General features: G+C 37.1%; 2 protein-coding genes across 3 annotated transcripts in view; both read right to left on the bottom strand.

The window, feature by feature from the left end:
• The window catches only part of CKMT2 (creatine kinase, mitochondrial 2), a 511,259-nt gene that overhangs the window by 223,334 nt on the left and 266,577 nt on the right, over positions 1-21,348 (bottom strand). The gene's annotated exons all lie outside the window — the stretch shown is intronic.
• RASGRF2 (Ras protein specific guanine nucleotide releasing factor 2) overlaps positions 1-21,348 on the bottom strand; it is a 323,013-nt gene that overhangs the window by 157,765 nt on the left and 143,900 nt on the right. Inside the window, exons 10-12 of the mRNA XM_069085026.1 lie at positions 11,618-11,778; positions 10,356-10,422; positions 9,559-9,695 (exon numbers count right to left, since the gene is read on the bottom strand). Coding sequence (XP_068941127.1) covers positions 9,559-9,695; positions 10,356-10,422; positions 11,618-11,778 — 365 coding nt within the window. The remainder of the gene's footprint in view (positions 1-9,558; positions 9,696-10,355; positions 10,423-11,617; positions 11,779-21,348) is intronic.

Here is a 21,348-nt window from a genome sequence, read left to right as displayed (position 1 = left end):
TGTGTGTGTTTGTGTGTGTGTGTAGAAACGGGGAGCAAACAAAAACATCTCATAACTGATTTTCTTCCCAATTCCTCCCCTTGAAAAGACCAGAAAATAAGATTTTTGTCCATTTTAAGTATGTGAGTGAAGAATTGTAAACACATTTCTCTTTACTATTTCATCTTACCCTGTCCCAGAAATGCTTACAAGCAATTAAACATTCTACCTGGCTAACTCTACAGAAAACAATTTGATTCATTCGATTTTATAATTTAATTGATTCCATAGAAGTTCAGTCATTTTAGTCTTATAAACATGGACTTAGAAATAAATGCTTTTAAATGCCCTACTCACTGACAATTATCAATTGGCTCCCCTATCAAATCAAGCAACAAATATTTGACATTTCAATTACAGACAAATAGAGAAGCTGAGTGGCAGGGCCTGGAGTCAGGAAGACTCATCTTCCAGAGTTCAAATCCTTTGTCTAGAATGGCAAGGCTAGGGGTGATCTGGGAGTAACAATGACATAATCCAAAACATCCCCAGCCTCTCATTAGAACAGGTCCACTTCCCATTATATTATTCATTCTTCTTATTAATTGTTAACCAATCAGAGTTGATTGCCACCTGTCAGGAACACCCACTCTTCCAACAGCATATAAGCATGAAGAGATCACCATTATCTGTCTTTGGTTCATGAAAGAAGGCCAAATGATCATTCTTATATCAATTATTCACTAGCTATAATTAACAAAATGATTAATTACCCAGAAATTATGTCTCTCTAACTGCATTTGTCACACTATCTCTCTATATGATAGATAGGACATAATTGACAGAGGGAAGGCATTAGAAATAGAAAGTGTTGGGGAAGGTTTCTAGTTAAAGATGGGATTTTAGCTGGGATTGAATGGATGTCAGGGAAGTCAGTATGTAGAATGGAGGAGAGAAGGCATTCTAGGAGTGGAAGAAAGCCAGAGAAATGCCCAGAACTGAGAGACAGTGTCGGTCTAATTCCTCGAACAGCCAGGAGGCCAGTGTCTTTGGATAGAAGAGAGTATTGAGGAAGAAGGTGTGAGAAGACTGGAAAGGAAGGAAGGGGCTTTATACGAAGGGCTTTGAATGCCAGAGTATTTTGTATTTGATCCTGGAGGTGGTAGGGAGCCACTGGAGCTTATTGAGTAGGGGGATAGTAAAACCTTCACTTTTGAACAATCACTTTGATGGATGAATGGAAGATTGGAGTGGGGAGAGATTCAAGGGAGGAGTCTAGGTGTGAGGTGATGGAAGGCCTGTGCCATAGAGGTAGCAGTGCCAGAAAAGAAAAGGGAACATATTTGAGATGTGTTGCAAAGGTAAAATCAACAAGCCTTGACAACAGACTGGATAAGGAAGGAGAGACATAGTGAAAAGTCAAGGATAATTCCTAGGTTGAGAGCCTCAGGAACTGGCATGATGGCATTACCCTCTACAACAATATGGAAGGTAGAATGGGGGGTGGTGGGGAGGAGAGGGAGGAGAATGGCTAGGGGGAAATATAGTGAGTTCTGTTTAGGACATATTGAGTTTAAGATGTCTGAAAGGCCGCTGGAGATACAAGACTGAAGTCAGCAGTAAGTTTGGAACAGGATAGGTAGATCTGAACATCATCTGATTAAATCCATGGGAGACGATGAAAGTGAAGGACTACAGAAAGAGAAGAGAAGAGGGCCCAGGACAGAACCTTGAAAGTACCTCTACAGTTATAGGGTATGGTCTAGATAGTGAAAGACACTGAGAAGGAGGAGTCTGATACGTAGGAGGAAAACCAGAACTCAGCATCCTCAAAAACTTAAGAGAAGCAAGTACAAGGTGGATAGAGTAATCAACAGTGTCAAAAGCTGAAGAGAGGTGAAGGGCAACGAGTATTGAGAAAAGGCCACTGGGTTTGGCAACTAAAAGATCATTAGCAACTTAGGAGAGAGAAATGTTGGTGAGTGGGGAGAGTGGAAGTGCCATTTGTAGATGCCCTTTTACCTACAAAGGACGGAATAAAAAAAAGGATGACTAGACGAGATGGAAGGATTGAATTTTAAGGAATGCCCTGAACTTGTCCTTTTGAGTTGCCATATTTTCCAGAAACACTGGACCCAGAGTAGGCAGGAGGCCTTGAACGTATCAAGGATGAAGCCTTTGACCACCCTGAGCTCATGTCATCTGCTGTTTGCACCTCAAACTGGACTCCTTTTGTGTTCTTGGGAGTCAAGGCAGGCACTAGTCAGTCTGCACTAGACAGAGAAACTGCTTATGCATCTTGGACCCTTGTAGATAAGCAGACCATCATGGTCTTCATAGTCTAGCAGTTCCCAAGGGAAAAGAATGATGCTTTCGTCATCTTAATTATTCATGATTTCTCCTCCACTGTCACTCCCATTTAGGCAGAGATTTCTATTTCTCTTCCTCCTCTTTTCATCACAATTTCATAAATACACAAGTTTATGTTTGAATTTTGAATTCTTTGCCCTAGCTTAGGGTTTTAAGTGCATGTTCTTTTCTCTTCCCCTACCCCCCCCCACTTAATAATATTTTTTTCAATTACATGTAAAGTAAGTTTTCAACATTCACTCTTATAAGATTTTAAGTTCTAAATTTTTCTCCCTCCCCAAGACAGCAAGCAGCCTGATATAGGTTATGCATGTATAATTGTGTTAAATATATTTCCACATCAGTCATGTTGTGAAGGAAGAATCAGATGTTCATTTCTCTTGTAATAAATCTAGCTGCAATGTAGTATCTCATGGATTTATGATATTGTTTTTGGTTAATACAAGTAAGGGATTTTTTTCAGGATGGGGGGGGATATGAGAATGTTTGTAGTCAGTAGGAAATGTGTCAGTAGACAGAGAGAGATTGAAAATACTAGAAAAGGGGCGGCCAGGTAGCACAGCGAGTAAGAGCACTGGCTCCAGTGTCGGGATGACCTGGGGGTCAAATCCGGGCTCAGACACTTAGCACCCACCAATAAACACCTGGCTGTGTAACCTTGAGCAAGTTACTTAACCCCGATTGCTTTAAAAAAAAAAAAAAGAAAACACTATAAGAGTAGGGATGACAGCAAGAGCAATCTGTTAGAGGAGATCACTTGAACAAATAGAGGGATTAGCCTTGATAAGGAGTAAAGCCACTTCATTACATGAGACAGGTGAAGGAAGAGAATGGTAGGAGGCATAGGAGAGATAAGAGATGAGGAAAAAAGGGAGAAGAAGGAGCTCATGGTGAATGGCCTCTATTTTTTCTGTAAAATACAAGGCAAGTTTCTCAGCTGAGATAATAGGGGGAATTACCCTAACACCCACTAAAAGTAATAGAAATCATTCATCTGGGTGCCCAACCTGCTAGTGCCAGTGCAAATTGGGCAAGTAAGCCTCAGAATGTGTTATCACTTATAATAATGTAGTTCCTTTCTATTTGTTGGAAGGTTGACTCCTAAATATTTTATATAGTCTATAGTTATTGTGAATGTAATTGTTCTTTCTTCTTAATCCTATTGGTTTTGTTAGCAATATATGAAAAGCGTTATGATTTCCTTGGATTTATTTTATAACTTGAGAAGGGGCCAGGGTACATCATATTTCACACCTACTCATTAAGCTTTTATCCTGGACTGAGATCCACTGCTTCTTCTCTCATTATTAGGCTTCTGGATGTCCAAGCTTGCTCCAAATTAGGCCCCAGCCATAGCAGTCACCTAGCCTGGAATATACCACTTCCTCCTCCTATTTGCTGCAAAGCTGGTTTCAAGACATAGTCTTCCCCCCATTACAGACATTAGCTTTTGGTTTTTGACAAATGCTATTTGTCATATTCAGGAAAGTTTCATTTATTCCTATGCCTTTTAAGGTTTTTAAAAGAAATAAATATTGGGGCGGCCAGGTAGCACAGCGAGTAAGAGCACCGGCTCCAGTGTTGAAAAGACCTGGAGATCGAATCCCGGGCTCAGACACTTAGCACCCAACCACAAACACCTGGCTGTATAACCTTGAGCAAGTTACTTAACCCCAATTACTTAGGGGCAGCCAGGTGGCTCAGTGAATAAGAGCACCGGCTCCAGTGTCGGGATGACCTGGATCAAATCCGGGCTCAGATATTCAGCACCACATCCAGAAATAACTGGCTGTGTAACCTTGAGCAAGTTACTTAACCCCGATTGCTTTAAAAAAAAAAAAGAAAAGAAATAAATATTGTATTTGGTTGAAAGTTTTTTCTGTATCTGTTGACAAAATAATATTATTTTAATTAGCTTTGTTAATGATTTTACATTTATAGTTTTCCAAATACTGAATCAACTTTTCATTCCTTATATAAATCCAACCTGAATAAAATAAAGAATCTTTCTGATATATTGCTATAGTCTCTTTGCTAAAATATTTTACTCACTATTTTTGTGTCACTTTACTGGTCTATGGTTTTATCTTTCCTTAAGTTAAGGATTAAGACGGCTTTAATGCCACAGAAGAATATAATAGAATCTTTTCTTTTTCTGGTTTTGAAAATAGTTTATCTAATAGTGGAACTAACTGTTCTTTAAATATTTTATAGTATTCAATCATAAATTTATATGATTCCAGAAGTTTGGGGGTTTTTTGGGTGGGAGGAATCATTTATAGCTTGTTCAGTTTCCTTTTTGAGACTGTGTTATTTAAATTCTTTATTTTTTGTCTGTCAATCTACCTTTTTATATTTTTGTCAACATCCATCTATTTCATTTGTTACAAATTTTGTTGACATACAATTACATGAAATAATTTCTAATAATCTTTATTTAATTTTCCTTTGTTGATTTTCTTTTCTTATATTGGCAATTTGATGTTCCTCTTTTAAAAATTAGATTAATTCATGGATTACCTATGTGATTAGTTTTTTAAATCAGTTATGAGTTTTATTTATTAATTCAATAAGGTATTTGGCTTTGAACTTTGCTAATTTTTTCTTGACTTTCAGAATTTCTATTTGTGTGCTCTGTTGGAGCTTTCCAATTTGTTGTTTTGTCTAGTTGAGTTACATACTGAATTTATTCATCTGTTTTATCATTGTTTTATTGATGTAAGTGCTATGAAACGTAAACTTTACCCTATGAAACATGTATTTTCCAGGTAGCATCTCAAAAGTTTTAGTACACTGTTTCATTATCATTTTTGTCATGAAAGTATCTCTTGTTTCTATGATTTATTCTTTGAACTATCAGTTCTTAAGGATTGTTATTTAACAGCTATTTTAGTTTGAATCTTTTCTTTGCAGTAATTTTATAATTAAAATTACTATAGCATTGTGGTCAGTAAAGGATATATTTAGTATTTCTTCTCTTTTGAATTTCTTATGAGGTATTTATATCCAAATTTTTTGTAAAGTTTTGTAAGTTTATGTAAAAATTCAAGACATATAGATGTTCCATTCAATTTCTATTCCATAACAGGCATCATCTCTACCTTTTCTAAAGTCATATTCAGGACTCTAAATTCTTTCTTGTTTATCATTTTTGTTTGAATTGTCTAGGTCTGAAAGGTACATATTGAGGTATCCCGCTATCATAATTTTGTTATCTGTTTCCTCCTATAATTCACTTAACTTAGATGCCATGCCATTCAGTGTATATACATTAAGTATTACGTATTAAATGTTGACATTATTCCATGAGCATGTTTCACCTCTGACATATACTGGCTGTGTAAGCCTAGACGAATCTTTTAACTTCACATTTCCCTAGACAACTCTTTAGCACTGGAGTAGTGGTGGGCAAATTATGGCCTATGGCCTGCAGGGCAAATCCAGCTTACTTCCTGTTTTTATACAGCCCTCATATTTAAAAAATATATATATTTTTAAAAAATTATATTAACAAACTCAAAAAATCCCCAGTATTAGCTTGTTGGCAATATAAAAACAAACAGAAGGCCAAATTTGGCCCACAGGCTCCAGGGTGCTAACACTTGCAGTAGAGGATTTCAGAGGAAGTGTTGACCTGCATTGTGAGTGGGAGTTTCCTTACCCAGGAGTTTCCTACCGTGTTTCCCCGATAATAAGACCTATCCCGAAAATAAGCCCTCCCCTTACTGTGTAAGATTCCTCTAAAATAAGCCCTCCCCCGAAAATAAGCCCTATTGAGATTGCTACTGTAGTGAAGGTGATCCCCTGTGCTACACGCTACATTACGGTACCCTCTGTATGCACCGTCCCTCCCCCCCCTGGTGAAACGCACACCGCGCTCTGAGCTGCATCCAATCAGAGCTGCAGCAGTGAGCGCGTCATCCTGTTATTCCCCAGTGATTTGCTTGCTGGCGCCATTGAGAGCAGTGCCGCGGAGGAGAGCTGAGGCAGGACAACATAAGCCCTTCCCTGAAAATAAGCCCTCTGGTGTTTTTCTTTCCAAAAAAATTAAGACAGTGTCTTATTATCGGGGAAACACAGTATACCAATAAAATAACAGGTCCAGTTCCTATCCCAATTATGTCATTGTTTACGGTGACTTTAAGCATCCCTTTTTAACTTATTTAATGATGTTTGGTTTTATTGTTGACTTTTTTGAGATCAGGATTGATATTCTTGCTTTTCTTAATTCCTCTTATGCAAAATGAAATTCTGTTCCAACTCCTTGTTTTAACTGCATGAATCTTTATTTTTCAAGTGTGGTTTTTCACATATATTGTTGAATTCTGCTTTCCAATTCATCTACTACTCTTTTTTCTATTTTATGGATTATTTCATCCCATTTTTAATGATAGTTATTACTATTAATTGTGAAAATTCTTCTATCATATCTTCTTCTACTTTTCCCTCTCTTTTCATCTTACTCCAATTATGTTCCAGCTTGCTTTGATAAACAGATTTACTAGTTGTATCTTTCTGGTGGTGCAACCCTTGCAAAACTGTCTACTAAAGCACATACAATTTGGCCATGCCACATTGCCTTTTGAGATTCCCTACTCCATGCCCCCTCCTGGAGTAACTCCCTTCTCCAGTTCTGAAATACATCTTCCAGAAGGGCCTACCTCAGCACTATTGCTATTGACCAAGGTAGGCTGACAGACACATTCAAAGCAGTAAGAGAATGTTCTCAGCTTAGGTTCACAACTCCTTGGTTCTACTTGGATAGATTAATCCTATTGTCTATAACATGTTATTATTACCATAATTATAAATATGAATTCACTGTAATATCTACATGTTCTTATTCCACCACCCTGCCTTAATAGTTAGGCAGTGTGATTATAAAGGTAATAAAAGGATTAATGAACCACTACTTGACAGTAAACTTCATGAATGCAAAGATGATGTATTATCTAAACATTTCACCTTCCCCATGCTTAGTGCAGTATAAACAGTACACAGTAGGTACTTAATAAATGTCTTTTGAATGAGCCAATGAAATAAATGGGTAAGGGATCAAACAGGAGGGGCAGTAGAACTATGACAAGTCAAGTTTTGGTTCCTATTTCTAGTATTAAAAGGACTGGCTTCACTGGTAGCCATTCGCCTTGTTGCTTAAGCTTCTAAGAAATGAAAGCACATGGGGCGGCCAGGTAGCACAGTGAGTAAGAGCACCAGCTCCAGTGTTGAGAAGACCTGGAGACCAAATCCTGGGCTCAGACACTTAGCACCCACCCAGAAACACCTGGCCATGTAATCTTGAGCAAGTTACTTAACCCCAGTTGCTTAGGGGCGGCCAGGTGGCTCAGCAAATAAGAGCACCGGCTCCAGTGTCGGGATGACCTGGATCAAATCCGGGCTCAGATACTCAGCACCACACCCAGAAATAACTGGCCGTGTAACCTTGAGCAAGTTACTTAACCCCGATTGCTTTAAAAAAAAAAAAAGAAATAAAAGCACATTAGGATTAATACAGCATTACACACTGTTGCCATCTACCTAAAAGCTTCTATTCACAAAAGACTCAGTATATTTTGCTTTTTACTTTAACTTTTTTTTTTTCCTTTTTGGAGGGCAATTAGGGTTAAGCAACTTGCCCAAGGTCACACAGCTAGTAAGTGTTAAGTGTCTGAGGTCGGATTTGAACTCAAGTCCTCCTGATTTCAGGGCCAGTACTCTATTCACTCTACCACCTAGCCACCCATTTAACTTTTTTTGTATGTAAAAATACTTTGAGCTCTTCCCTAGAGATGCTTCTGAATACTCAGTAACATTAATGCTTTTTCTATCTTTTATGAGACCACAGTAGTCATCAATATCATTGTTACAGCCTAGAAATCAATCCTCTAATATTTAAACAATATCTTTGAAAATATTCTCCCAACATTAGACTCTCATATGCTTCAGGGGCTTAACTTAATCAATTAACTTAACCAATATCTCAAAAGAATCCAGCCTCCTTAGTGAATAAAAACTAGGTAGACTGTGAAATTACTGCATCTCCTTGTGTCAGGGCCTAGATAATCAAATATTCTTCATCAATTACATCAGAGATGAAAGAACCTTTTCTGCTTTCCTTCTCCACTTAATGAACACACAAGCTTTTCCTTAGGTGGCAAATCCTGAACCACTAACGAAGCTTCACAAAAGAAGCTCCCTACAGCAGATAAGTTTTGAAATACTTCTGTCATAATGTGATTGTGGCTTTCCAAAAATCCCAAGTTCACAATTTCTGCCTGTAACTGTATCATAATTGTGTCACCACGTAATGAAGACAAATATATCCTATAATCTCGTATCTGGATTTGTTTTTAAAATGTGAGTGTATATGTGTGGAAGTGTGGGAGAAAGTCTAAATCATTGTATTTAATCAAATAAATATATTTTCATTTCATATAAATAAACAAGGACCAATAAGGAATAAGTATATTTTAAACAAATTTTTTCTCTTTCAAAAAAAAATAGCACTATATTAACACAAGGTATGATGAGCATCCAGATGTATGAATAAATGAACATGTACTAGGTGTCTGCGATGTTCTAGGCCCTGTGCCAAGTTCTGGGGATACAAATAGAAACAAAAGAGTGGCTAGGTGGCACAGTGAGTAGAGCACCGGCCCTGGAGTCAGGAGGACTTGAGTTCAAATCTGACCTCAGACATTTATTTTTTTTCTTTTTTGGCTCTTTGGAGGGGGGAAGGTAGGGCAATTGTGGTTAAGTGCCTTGCCCAAGGTCACATGGCTAGTTTTTGTGTAAGTGTCTGAGGCCAGATTTGAACTCAGGTCATCCTGACTCCAGGGCCAGTACTCTATTCACCAGCCTCAGATACTTAACACACACACAATAAAACTAGCTGTGTGACCTTGGGCAAGTCACTTAACCCCAATTGCCCTGCCTTCCCCGGCCAAAAAAAAAGAAGCAAAAAACAGTCCCTGGTCTCAAGGAGCTTACAGGGTCAGACAATTTTACAGGTGGAATAGATTTTAAAAATCATCAGCTCTAATGATCCCAATTTACAGATGAGGAAACTGAGGTAAGAGTAGGCTTACTTGCCCAAGGTCGTGTAAATATTAAAAGAATTTTTAAACAGCATCTCTGAGAATTTCCCTTTATGATCTTATGAGCAGACAGATGACAAAAAAGCAGATGTGAGAAAAGCATCTGGTTCACCTGGCTTATGTCACTTGTCCAGGCAGCTTTTTCTTGGCGGGAAGGGGCTAACAAGACAACCGTGAAGGGAGCAGAGTCTGGAGGTTCCACCACAATCTTAAAGTCCAGGTGTCCAAACACTTGCCCAGAACCTTTGGCTTAATACAGAGAAGAGACACGTTATCAGGTACAGAAATCCTCACACTCGCTTGCCAGCAGAGCCCTTTTTCATAACGTGAATATTTTTGCACTGTGATGATTTTTTTTACTTTTACACACCTCTCTGATTAGAATAACAGGAAAGTAAGTAACAATAAAGTAAGAATTACTGTTCCCATTAAGCAGGTAAGGCACCTGAGGCCCAGGGAAGACGAATGAATTGCTCAGGGTTACAAAAGCAAGTAAGGGTCATGGCCAGTTTTCCAGGTCCACTGTTTTCTACTACCCAAATGGTGCAATTATTAAATACCAATTCAATTTTTTTTTCCTCTCTGCTAGCTGTCAAAAAATGGTCCAATTTACTACAGAAGAAAAACATAGTATAATATGAACTCAAAAATGGTTCTAAAAGATGCACAAATTATACAGTTAAATAATACTCCCATATAATAGAGAAGGGAAAAAGACTAGTTTATCTCTTTTGCTTTTTCAAACTAAGTGTCTTCAGAGAGAGGGAAAAAGGCATTATTATTTGTACACCACATTCTTAGAACTCATAAAATGGATATCATTTCAGTGATGGAATATAAACAGGGACACTATTTTAAAAGTCTCCAGCTTGAGCTGGAACTCATTATAAGCAGCAGACTGTGACTTACGATCATCTTCACTTGCATCCGTTTCCTCAATCAAGGTACATTCTATGAGAGAGAGAACACCACCTGTCTGTGGAGACAAATCACTTCTTAGCAGGAGGGTTCCAAAAGGGTTAGAAAGCTATATGTGATTTTATAAGTTTTATTATTTCAGAAGGTCTCAGGTGAGGGAAGACACCATACTTTAAATCTGTGCCATAATCAACATGGTATTTTTTAAAGATACCAATCTGGGGGTGGCTAGGTGGCTCAGTGAATAGAGCACTGGCCCTGGAGTCAGGAGGACCTGAGTTCAAATCCGGCCTCAGACACTTAACACAAAAAAACTGTGTGACCTTGGGCAAGTCACTTAACCCCAATTGCCCTCCAAAAAGCAAAAAAAATAAAAAATAAAAACAAGATACCAATCTGGAAGAAATATTTTCCCTTCTTTTGCCCCTTTCCCTTTCCCATCCATCCAACTCTTCCTCTCTCCCACACTGTACATGTATTTTTTAGGGAAAGGAAATGGACTTATCTTTTCACTAGTATAGGAAACGTTTCTTTCACTGCTCCCAAGACACCTCAACCTTGCCTTCTCTACAATTCAGTCTTGGAGACTCACCTTAGGCACCGAGATCTGATGTAATTTGCCCAGAGTCATAGAAACATCATGTGTGAGAGGCTAGACTTGGCTCCAGGCCTTCCTGACGAAGAGGTGGCCCTTTATTGGCTAAATCAGTCTTCCTCTCACACACAAACTACTGGGAAATTTTTTTGTAAATTATCCTTCAGTGTATTTGGTAGTACCACGAGAGCAGCTTCTAAGAGGGTACAACTCACCAATGCTAGTCCAGGGAATGGAAAATTCATCTCTATTTTGCTTAGGATATTCCCTCTCTTTTTTGCAGAGATAATGTGAGGCACATATTAATCAATCATTTAGCAAATTTTTGCCTCACTGAACAAGATGGTCCTCCAGGGACATGGAAAAGTTTTCTTATGGCTCGATATCCATCAACTGACAATAATTGTTGGTGTCTAAGTCCACAAATTTAAATTTACTTCTTTCTATCAAAAATACTTAAAAATGAGTTTCCCTTATTTTGCATGCAAGTAACGAAAAGGAAAAATTTGTTGCTGGTAATCATTATCTCACTACTATTACAGTGAGAATTCTTGCTGAAATAATGCCAAATGCTGGAAAGCCATTTTATCGCTTAAAAAAAAACTGAATTCTTATGGGAGTGGAAACTGTATATGGAGAATTTATAGAAGAACAGTACCTTCAGCAGGTGCAGTTTTCCTCCTGAACTTCTTGTACAAATTAAAAAGTGTTTTGTAAATAAGAAGCATTGTCTTTCTCCTTCTTTTTTCAAAGACAATGAGCCCAGGCGAACTTTACTGAGCTTCCCCCTCTCAACTGAAGGGACTTGAATGAGAGAACCTGGTGATTACAAAAGTGAAGAAGAATACACAGCAGTTAGAATTCTGTTTAGTAAGCGAGCTTCTTTTAGTGGCCATATACACTTCAAAGACATAAAAGGATTTATACTTTTAACTCACTAATGTCAGGGAAATCTGAACAAGGAAATTTCTTGAAACTACAAGTGGGAAAAAATCCTATTAATTCTGAATACCACCAGATCACATGGTTTTTTAATGTTTATATGAAATCATTTTTTAAACGCAATTCATTCTGTATTAACTCAAAGAAACTCTGAACTTAAGATTTTGGGATGAGAATCAAAAGGCAGCAGAGATCCAAACACTTCTGTCTTTTTTAATTTGGGGGATTTGATGTTGTGAATGTACTGAGGTTTGTAGTTCTAATAATAAAGTAAATGTAGAAAAAAAAGTTTACTGTCTATTAATATACTAAGGTTAATTTATATAATTAATATCCTAAGGTTAGATTACCAAAAATATTAATGAGATTTAGTTTTCATTTTTAAAAAGATAACTTGTGCCTCTCTTGGGCATGTTAAAAATACGAGTATTAAATTTAGCGCATATATATATATATATATACATATACATGTAATCCAATGAAGGCATTCTTGTTAAGAATTTAAAAACCCTGCTTTGTCTTGTATTTAAAATAGAGACAAAGAGGTGTGATAAAAATCCTTCCCCCTCCTGGGACCTAAACTGAAAGTCATTTTTGTACCACTTCCTAAAATGCAGAATGTATCAGCTTCACCCAAAGCTTCACAAGGCAAGTTTCTCCCAGACAAAACTACCTTTGTGCCAAAGTGAGATACCAGGCAGAAAGTTAATGCAACACTTTGAATACTTTTCACCATTTCCAGACTCCTTTTGCTCTTACATAAAATAGTGAAAAATCTACATTTTAATTCAAAGCTAAACAGAAATATAATTCTGAAGGATCTGTGTATCTCCCGTGGCTTTGACTTCTGAACTCTGCAAGGTGACCTGATACATTTTTTTTAATGATTGTTTAACTCATGTCCTGAATGAAAAGCATTCATTAAGGTAGCTCTTGTGATAACTTCCTTATTTATTATTTTTTCCATTAAAATGCCCTACATATATAAAATATTGAAACCACATTCTCTGTTCCAGGAAACTTTTGTGTTAATAGCAAGACCCACAATTTCTTTTTTTCCCCTTAAAGCAATATATGGATCATAGAAAATAATAGGGCCCCCGCAAATTCCTATCTCTAAATCTCATCCCTTCTCCTACTCCACCCCCGATTCAGTTAGGATGGTTAGGGGGTGGGTGTCCTAGAAAAATACACGAGTCTGTGGGTGGGTTTGAAAGAAGGAAAGGAGGCTGCTTGACAGATGAAGTGGGAGGATATTCTAGGCATAAGTAACAGCAGGGAAAGGGTTTTGGAGGTGGATGTGGGAGTGGGAGAACAGAACAAAAGGGCCCAGGAGGTTTGACTGAAGTGAAGGGAGTGGGCAGTGAGTAGACTGAAGTGAGAGGGGTAATGTGGGTAGAGGCAGACTAGTGGAAGGCCTGGAAAGTTAGAATGACTAATATGAAATTGAAGAGAAAACTAAAAGGGAGTGGAGGTTTTCAGAGATGGGGGATAAGAGAAGAGGGATGGTCAAAGTCGTGGATAAAAGGTTAAACAAAGAAAAGTGAAAGGGAGAAAAGCTGGAGTCAGCATGGCCAGTGAGGATCCTGGTTCCACTAGCTCAGATAAGACGATCCCCAGGTTTTGTAGTTGGGACAGAAAAGAATTAAAAGCGGGATTTGGTAACATTTTGGCTAAAGGGAGAAAGTCACCAAAAGGCAAGACCCAAGAGAATGTTCATGGGAATCATAGGAATAGCAGAGTATTCAAAAGGGACCCTGAAGCTGGCCCAAAGAAGGGGAATAGAATGGGAGAAGGCATTTCATGCTATGTTTAAGCTGGATAACTGAAGGGCACAGCGAGATATATGGGAACACAGAATAAATTTCTATGGTCCTTCAGTCCAAATAAACCTGAAGAAGAATATAAGATTTTATATGTATGTATGTGTATATATACACAAATATATGTATATGTGTATATATGTGCATATATATGCATACTTGTGTGTATATATATATACATATGTATGGGTGTGTGTATACACATACACACATATCTATAAAACAAGTGGATTTCCAGCTTTATTTTAAAGAAATACAGTGAGAGAGAACTTACTGTTTCCCTCAAAGCAACTAACTGGTTCTAATCCAAATTTATCCCTCTGCAACTTCTCCTTACTGCTAATAATTCTGTACTTACAGTACCAAGACAAGTCTAATTCATCTGCCTTCCACATAAGAGACCTTCAATATTTGAAGATAGTTGACAGGTCCCCATCTAAGTCTTCTGTAAACTAAATATGCCCATTTCCTCTGGCCAGTCCTTCATAACAATAACTTGGTCTTTCATTATTCTGGTGGCCCTCATCTGGATATTTTTCAGCTTATTAATTTCCTTCCTAAGATGTGGCGACCAGAACTAAAGCCAGTCCTGTAGATATGGAATGACGAGACAGACCATGTCTGCAGTGACATATCACTTGGGAGCATTACTTCCCTCATGTAAACCCTTTGCCTCTCAGTGCAATCTAAGGTTGCATTAGTTTATTAGTTTTTTCAATGTACTTAAGGGATTGATTTTTTGAATCCAAGTGTAAGACTTTCATTTATCCTCATTAAATTTCAACTTATTATATTCAACTCAACAATCCAATTCAATAATCACTTATTTAAACTGTGCTAAAGATACAAAGAAAAAAGAAAAATCAGTCCCTACCTTCAAAGACTTCATATTCTATTGTGAGATACAGCAGAATAATTAGGGATAGTAATACAAGATAATTTGAATAGAGATAAAGTCTTCTTATAGAATGTGCTAACTCAGCTGAGTCTAGAAGGAAGTTAAGGATTCTAAGAGGCTGGAGTGAGGGGGGGGGTGCATTCCTGGACAGAAATAGGAGATAGAACAGTGAGTCTGAGGAATAGCAAGGAAACCAGTATGGCTGGAATGCAGAGTATGTTAATGAAGATGTATTAAGCTAGTCTATAAAATCATACTAGAGCCTAACTGGGAAGGGGTTTAGATGCTAAACTGTTCCGAGGATTGAAAAGAGACAACTGAATATTTTTGCTCATGTGAGAGTCAAGGTAGTACTTTTTTGGTGAGGGACTACGTAGTGGACAGATCAAAGAGGGTGCAGACTGAAAGTAGGGAGACTAAGAGGGATTCTGACTTGGTTATCTAATATGATCTTATTCCTCCAAACTCTCTGTGATCTATGCTTTCTGGGGTTGCTGCTAGGTGGCACAGTGGATCGTTGGACCTGGAGTCAGGAAGACCTAGGCTGAAATCCAGCCTCAGATACTGTGTGATCTAGGGTAAGTTATTTAAGCTCTATTTGCCTCAGTTTCCTTAACTGTAAAATGGGAATACTAATAGCACCTACTTCCCAGGATTATTGTGAGTATAAAATTCAGTAATATGTATAAGGCTTGGTAAATGCTTGTTTCCTTCCTTCCTTTTTTAAAGTCATTGATAAAAATGTCATGGCATAGGATCCAACAAAGACACCTAGACCATTCCGCTAAGGACAACCTTTCAAAGTGACATCAAACCTTTAATTACTATCCTTTGGGTCTGGCCAGTCAACCATTGCTATCACCTAGCCATTATTACTGCATCTTGACCACAAAATAAACATAAGAAACTTTATCCAATGCTTTGATAAAAATTTAGGCAAAATATATAAGCATGTAGCATTGGGGTGGCTAGGTGGCACAGTGAATAGAGCATTGGCCTTGGAGTCAGGAGGACCTGAGTTCAAATATGGCCTCAGACACTTAACACTTACTAGCCGTATGACCTTGGGCAAGTCACTTAACCCCAATTTCCCTGCTCTGATCTACTAACCTAGTTACTCCATGCAAAAGAAAAAAAACGGTGTTGGTCTGGCATAGCTTGCTTTTGCTGAAGTCATGCTGGTTGTCTGGCATCAGGACTTCCTTTACTAGATTTTCATTAAACATGCCTTTCATAAGACATTCTAGAATTTTTCCAGGAATTACAATCAGGCTCATTGACCTACAGTCTTCAGAATCCACTTAAAAATAATTATCAGGATTATGTCTGCCCTTTCCAAGTCTGTGTTGTCCACGATCCTTCAAAGATCACTGGCAAAAACAACCTATCATATCTGCCAGTTTTTCGTTACCCTATGAGGTAATTTATTTGAATTTGATGACCTAAATTCACCCAGGTCAGCTAAGTCATCTCTTATTATCTCTACTTACTTATCTTGGACCTTATTAACTATTTTTGGTTCTTTTCAAACCAAAATGACATTTCCAGACCAAAGGTCACTTTTCCTGGCAGAGAAATGGGAACCAAATGAAGACATGAGCAGCGCCTGCCTTCTCTCTCTCATTCATTATCATTATTTCTTCCATCTAGTCAAAGTAGCAGTCCTATTTCAGCTTTGATTTTCTTCTTTGTCTCCAAAAGAGTTATTGTATTCCTCATTATAACCATAAAAGCTAGCACTTATATACCGCTTTGAAGTTTGCAAAGCATTTTACAAATAACAATGATGACGATGATGATAATAATGCCAGCTAAAATTTATATAGAACTTACTACGTGCCAGGCACTGTACTAAGCCCTTTACTGCTTTTATCTCCTTAGATCCTCACAAAAACCCTGGGAGGTAGATTCTATCATTATCCCCATTCTACGGATGAGGAAACTGAGAAAAAAAGGGTTTAATAATTTGCCCAGGATCACAAAGCTAATGTGTCTGAGGCTGGATTTGAACTCAAGACTTCCTGACTTCAGGTCTGACACTCTAACCATTAAGCCACTTAGCTGCCCAAAGCTTATTAAAAACAAAGACTGGCTAATTCTCTAGAAGCTAAGACAAAAGGTATAAGTGCATTCACTCAGAGATTTTTCTGGTTACAGCAACTCAGGAAATGTGGAAAAGATCTAATCTCCTTTGGTACAGGGAGTACCTACAGAGGTGAAATCACAGGTCTTTCAAAACAAAATAGTAAAAAATTTTTAAAAGAAATTGCTGAGTGAATGGTTAGTTTGTGTGTCCATAATTGCATTGTCTTTGATTTGAATTTTAAAATACATACTTCTCTAAAAAATGAATTTTTTTGGTAAACAGTTATGTCTGGAAACTCAAAATACATCCAATGAAGAGACTATTCCAGGCATGGAGCATATTTTGGCTTTGCTACAAAAAACAAATATCTGAATGAAAAGTGAAAAATTAAGTGATGGCACTGGGTGATTTGTCAGAAAAATGAAAGTAAACCACAAGTGCAGAAACACCAGCTACTAAGTGAATTTCATTTTTCATCCAGATGTTTGATGTCATATTGATTCCAGCTGCATAGAACAGGCCCCTTGTTCCCAAGGATGGAGGTACATGAAGAAAGAGAAAGAGAGAATTCAAGTGACATCTATGACATCTATCTATGAGTGCATTCTCTAACTCCAAAGGCACTTTAACCATCTCTTTGTTTAGCCTTTTCTGTTTAGCCTAGATCGGTATTTTGCAAATGGCACCAGATCCCTTAGCTTATTTCAGTGTGAAAACAAAAAGTCCATAAGATCTTCAGACCGCTCTGAAGTGGTTGGATTATTATTGCCCAGACAGGACTGACTTTCACAGCAGTTATATTCACAGCATCATTTTCCCATTTCAGACAAATATAGGGACCAGTAGGCAGCAATGAGGTGAACCAAGAGATTCAAGTCTTCTGATATCCTACATGACAAGATACATCCAATTGGTCTCAATATTATTCAATGAAGTATACAGTTAGATCAGTCTAGAAGGAAGATTTTTTTTGATGTTCCTTGAAGCACTGAAACTATCACACAAGAACAAAAGTACTTCTAGGGCTGACTAAGGGAGGGACTCCCTTCTACTTAAGAGATACTAATTAAATACCTTATATTTAGTCAAACACCCTTCATTGAATCAGACATCCAAGTCACTGGAATGTCATGATCATATTGTCCCGGGAAGGTCAAAATCATTGAACCATCTATTAGTGAGATCATCTTATGATATAGTATGAAATACCAAAGGTATTTCAGCAAAGACTAAACTTCTTAAAAGGGCAGCTAGGTGGTACAGTGGATAGAGTGCTGGGCCTGAAGTCATATCTTCCTGAGTTCAAATCTGGCCTCAGACATTTATTTGCTGTGTGACCCTGGACAAGTTACTTAACCCTTTTTGCTTCAGTTTCCTCATCTGTAAAATGAGCTGAAGAAGGAAATGGCAAACCATTTCAGTGTCTTTGCCAAGAAAACCCCAAATGGGATCATGAAGAGTCAGACACAACTGAAAAATGACTGAAATTAAATGTCTTATATTTAATCAGATGTTCTTCATTGAATCAGATGTCCAAGCCATTAGAATGTCACAATCACATTGTCCTGGGAAGGTCAAAGCCACTGATCTATTAGTGAGATTGTCTTATAGTGGTATTTCAGCAATGACTAAACTTTTTAAGATGAAGTACACTATGGAGCTCAATTCAACAATTCAACACAACAAGCACGAATTAGGTGCTAATGTGTCTAACACATACAGAACTAGATTTTGAAACTACAAAAAAAATTAATGATTTTTGCCATCATGAAATGTAACAATCTAAAGAGAAGGAAAGAGGAGGCTAGGTGGCGCAGTGAACAGAGCAATGGCCCTGGAGTCAGAAGGACCTGAGTTCAAATCCAGACTCAGACACTTAACACTTACTAGCTGTGTGACCTTGGGCAAGTCACTTAACCCCAATTGCCCTGCTCTCCTCCCTCCAAATTAATAAATAAAGGGAAGGATAGAATTAAGATTTGCACAACCTGCTATGATACACAGCAGAATGTGATTAAACACAAAGTAAAAGTACAGAGCGCTATGAGAAACTAGAAGAGAGAGACAGAGAGATCAGAATCAGCTGGAAGGCTAGGGAAACTGGCACCTGAACTAAGCCTTGACTTCAACGGGCACTGGTGGGGAGGGGGTCGATTAGCCTGGTCATCTGGCCTATAAATGCAGGCAGATACAGTGAGGTTCTAGCAGGGAAACGAGAGTACATGAAGAAGAATGGCATGAAATCACAATGGAAGGGTAGAATTAGTCAGGCTTTGGAGGGCACCAGATGCTAGGTTAAGAAACTTTTAACCCATCTTGTAAGTAATATGAAACCAGTTAAAAAAAAACTTTGACTAGGGGTGAAAAATGGATCCTAAGTGAGAATTATTTTTACAAAATCAAAACAAGGTCAAGAGAACATGAGAAGGGACCTTAGCACAATAATTGGAGCTCTGTCACATAAAATATATGTAAGATATATGTCTTCATTGTAGATTGTATTCAGTACATTTAGTTAGCCTGAATGAGAACAGTGGAAAATTGACTATATTGAAAAACATCTACAAAGCAGAAACTAATAATGAGGTTCTAGTATATTCAATTTATCACCTGGGAAGAATATTCACTTTTATTGGATACTACGGTACCATTAATAGTAGTATAGATAAACTAAATGATACTCTAGCATTGTTTTTTTCTGCGTTATACAAGGTATCCCCCCCCCAAACTTTTTGGTATGCCCTGTATTTATTTTGGTTACTTTTATCTTTTAATAAACATTTCATATATAACCATGAGGTTATACAATCTTAGTTTTGTTTTTTTAGTTATAATCCTATATGCAACAGAAAACAGAGATATTTTCAAAGATTTACACATTTATTTTTTAAAGATTCCATTATATAGTTTTAGTAATAGGATATATGGGGGTTGGGGTGGGAAAAGGAGGGAAGTTTTTTTAAAAGAAAAAATATGTATATATGCATAATATATACATACATATTATTTCTTTTTCCCTTCAGGGTTGCTCCATTTTAAAATTATTTTTTGACATTTAAAAAACAGATTAAATATTTATTAATCAAATAAAAATAAATAATAATTAAAGTAATAGAGAAATGGGATTATATTTTAATTAGCATAATTTCCAAAATTTAAACACACTTAATTGTTCTGTAACCTTTTAGTGAATATATATAATTATCAAAGGATGCCCAATCAGAAATGAACTAGTTAGTTCCTAAATCCCCCAAATAAACTTCATTTCAATTAAAAAAAAACAATAATAAGCCCTAAAGTGAGAATAGTTCAAATTCTTTCAGACCCTTGGAGAAAAAAAATGTGGGGTCTTTCATGGTGAACGTTATGCTTTTTAACACTTCAGAGTTAGAACCCAGGAGACAGTAGCAGGTGTCTTTAAAGTCAAGATGATTATGTAATGAAGTGGTCATCAAGAAAGTGACCATATCAAAACAGTGTCACTAGTACCAATATTTCCACATTGTCATTGACCAGGCTACTTTCCATTTTAAGTTTTTTTAAACAACTTTTATTAAGCCATTCCTAAACATGCCATCAAAACCAAAACAAGAACACAGAGCAAATCCTGCTGAAAGACAAATCACTTTAAGAACACTTGTGATCTATAAATAACGTGTTGACAGAAGCAGAATTATTAAGAACTGAAAAGATGGGTCACACTTACAGCTCACAGAATTGAATAAATATTATAAAGCTATTAATCAGCGAGGGATGCTGTTCACGAAAACTTTCTCCCCCAGACATAATCAAAGAAGGCAACCTGTTCAACATATTTACACTCCCAATATTTTCCATTACAGTAACTTTCTCAAACTGAGACAGAAAATCTGTGCATCGAGAATGTGATAAATGTTCACAAAAATATTTTGAATAAAAATACTTTTTCATGCAAGTCCTTTCATAACAGACTTAATTCTGAAAAAAAAAAATGATTTTCTCAAAATTTTTGGTACCTCTGGTCAATGTTCATCAGTATTTCCAATGACCACAGAGATATTATAGCAATCACAAGTACATGTATGACAAGGCCACATTAATTCATTGTAAGGCCAATAAGAGACAAAAAAAGTTAATTATAAGGCCAAAGTAGATTAAGTCTACTAAAATCACTTTACATTCCATTTTTATTCAAAGAATGTTAGAGAGCATGAAGTCAGTAGGAGAAAGCTAATTTTTTTACACAAAGAACATTCCCAAGTTTTTTTTTTTAACATAATTTGAGTTTTCCATTCTTGTAAACAAGTCACAGAAAACAGAAAGGCATGCATTTAGTTTTTCCAGTAATGTGCACAGTGTAATTGATGTGTCTCATTAGATAAGGTAAAGACACAGTGATAATAATTCCTTTTAGTAAGTGTATTTTGGCATAACGGTTTTTATGCCAATTTCCTCAAATAACATTAGCCACACCATTAGTATAAGCCCTTCCATTGAGTTAATCCTGGTCCAAGGCTTATACCCTTTGCCAATTTATGAATATTGTATTTATACCTCTCAAAAATAGTGATAGAGGATCCTACCGCTTCTGGGACATTCCTAGCAGAACACTTAAGCTCCCAAAAGCATCCCTTAAGGACAACTGAGGATGCCATCCATAT

The sequence above is a fragment of the Petaurus breviceps genome, unplaced genomic scaffold (genome assembly GCF_028583685.1).
Source record: "Petaurus breviceps papuanus isolate PSGF00001 unplaced genomic scaffold, PetGlider_PUasm1.0 175, whole genome shotgun sequence".
NCBI lineage: Eukaryota > Metazoa > Chordata > Mammalia > Diprotodontia > Petauridae > Petaurus > Petaurus breviceps.
Note: the sequence above shows the minus strand (reverse complement) of the source record. Positions and strands in the feature narration are given on the sequence as shown.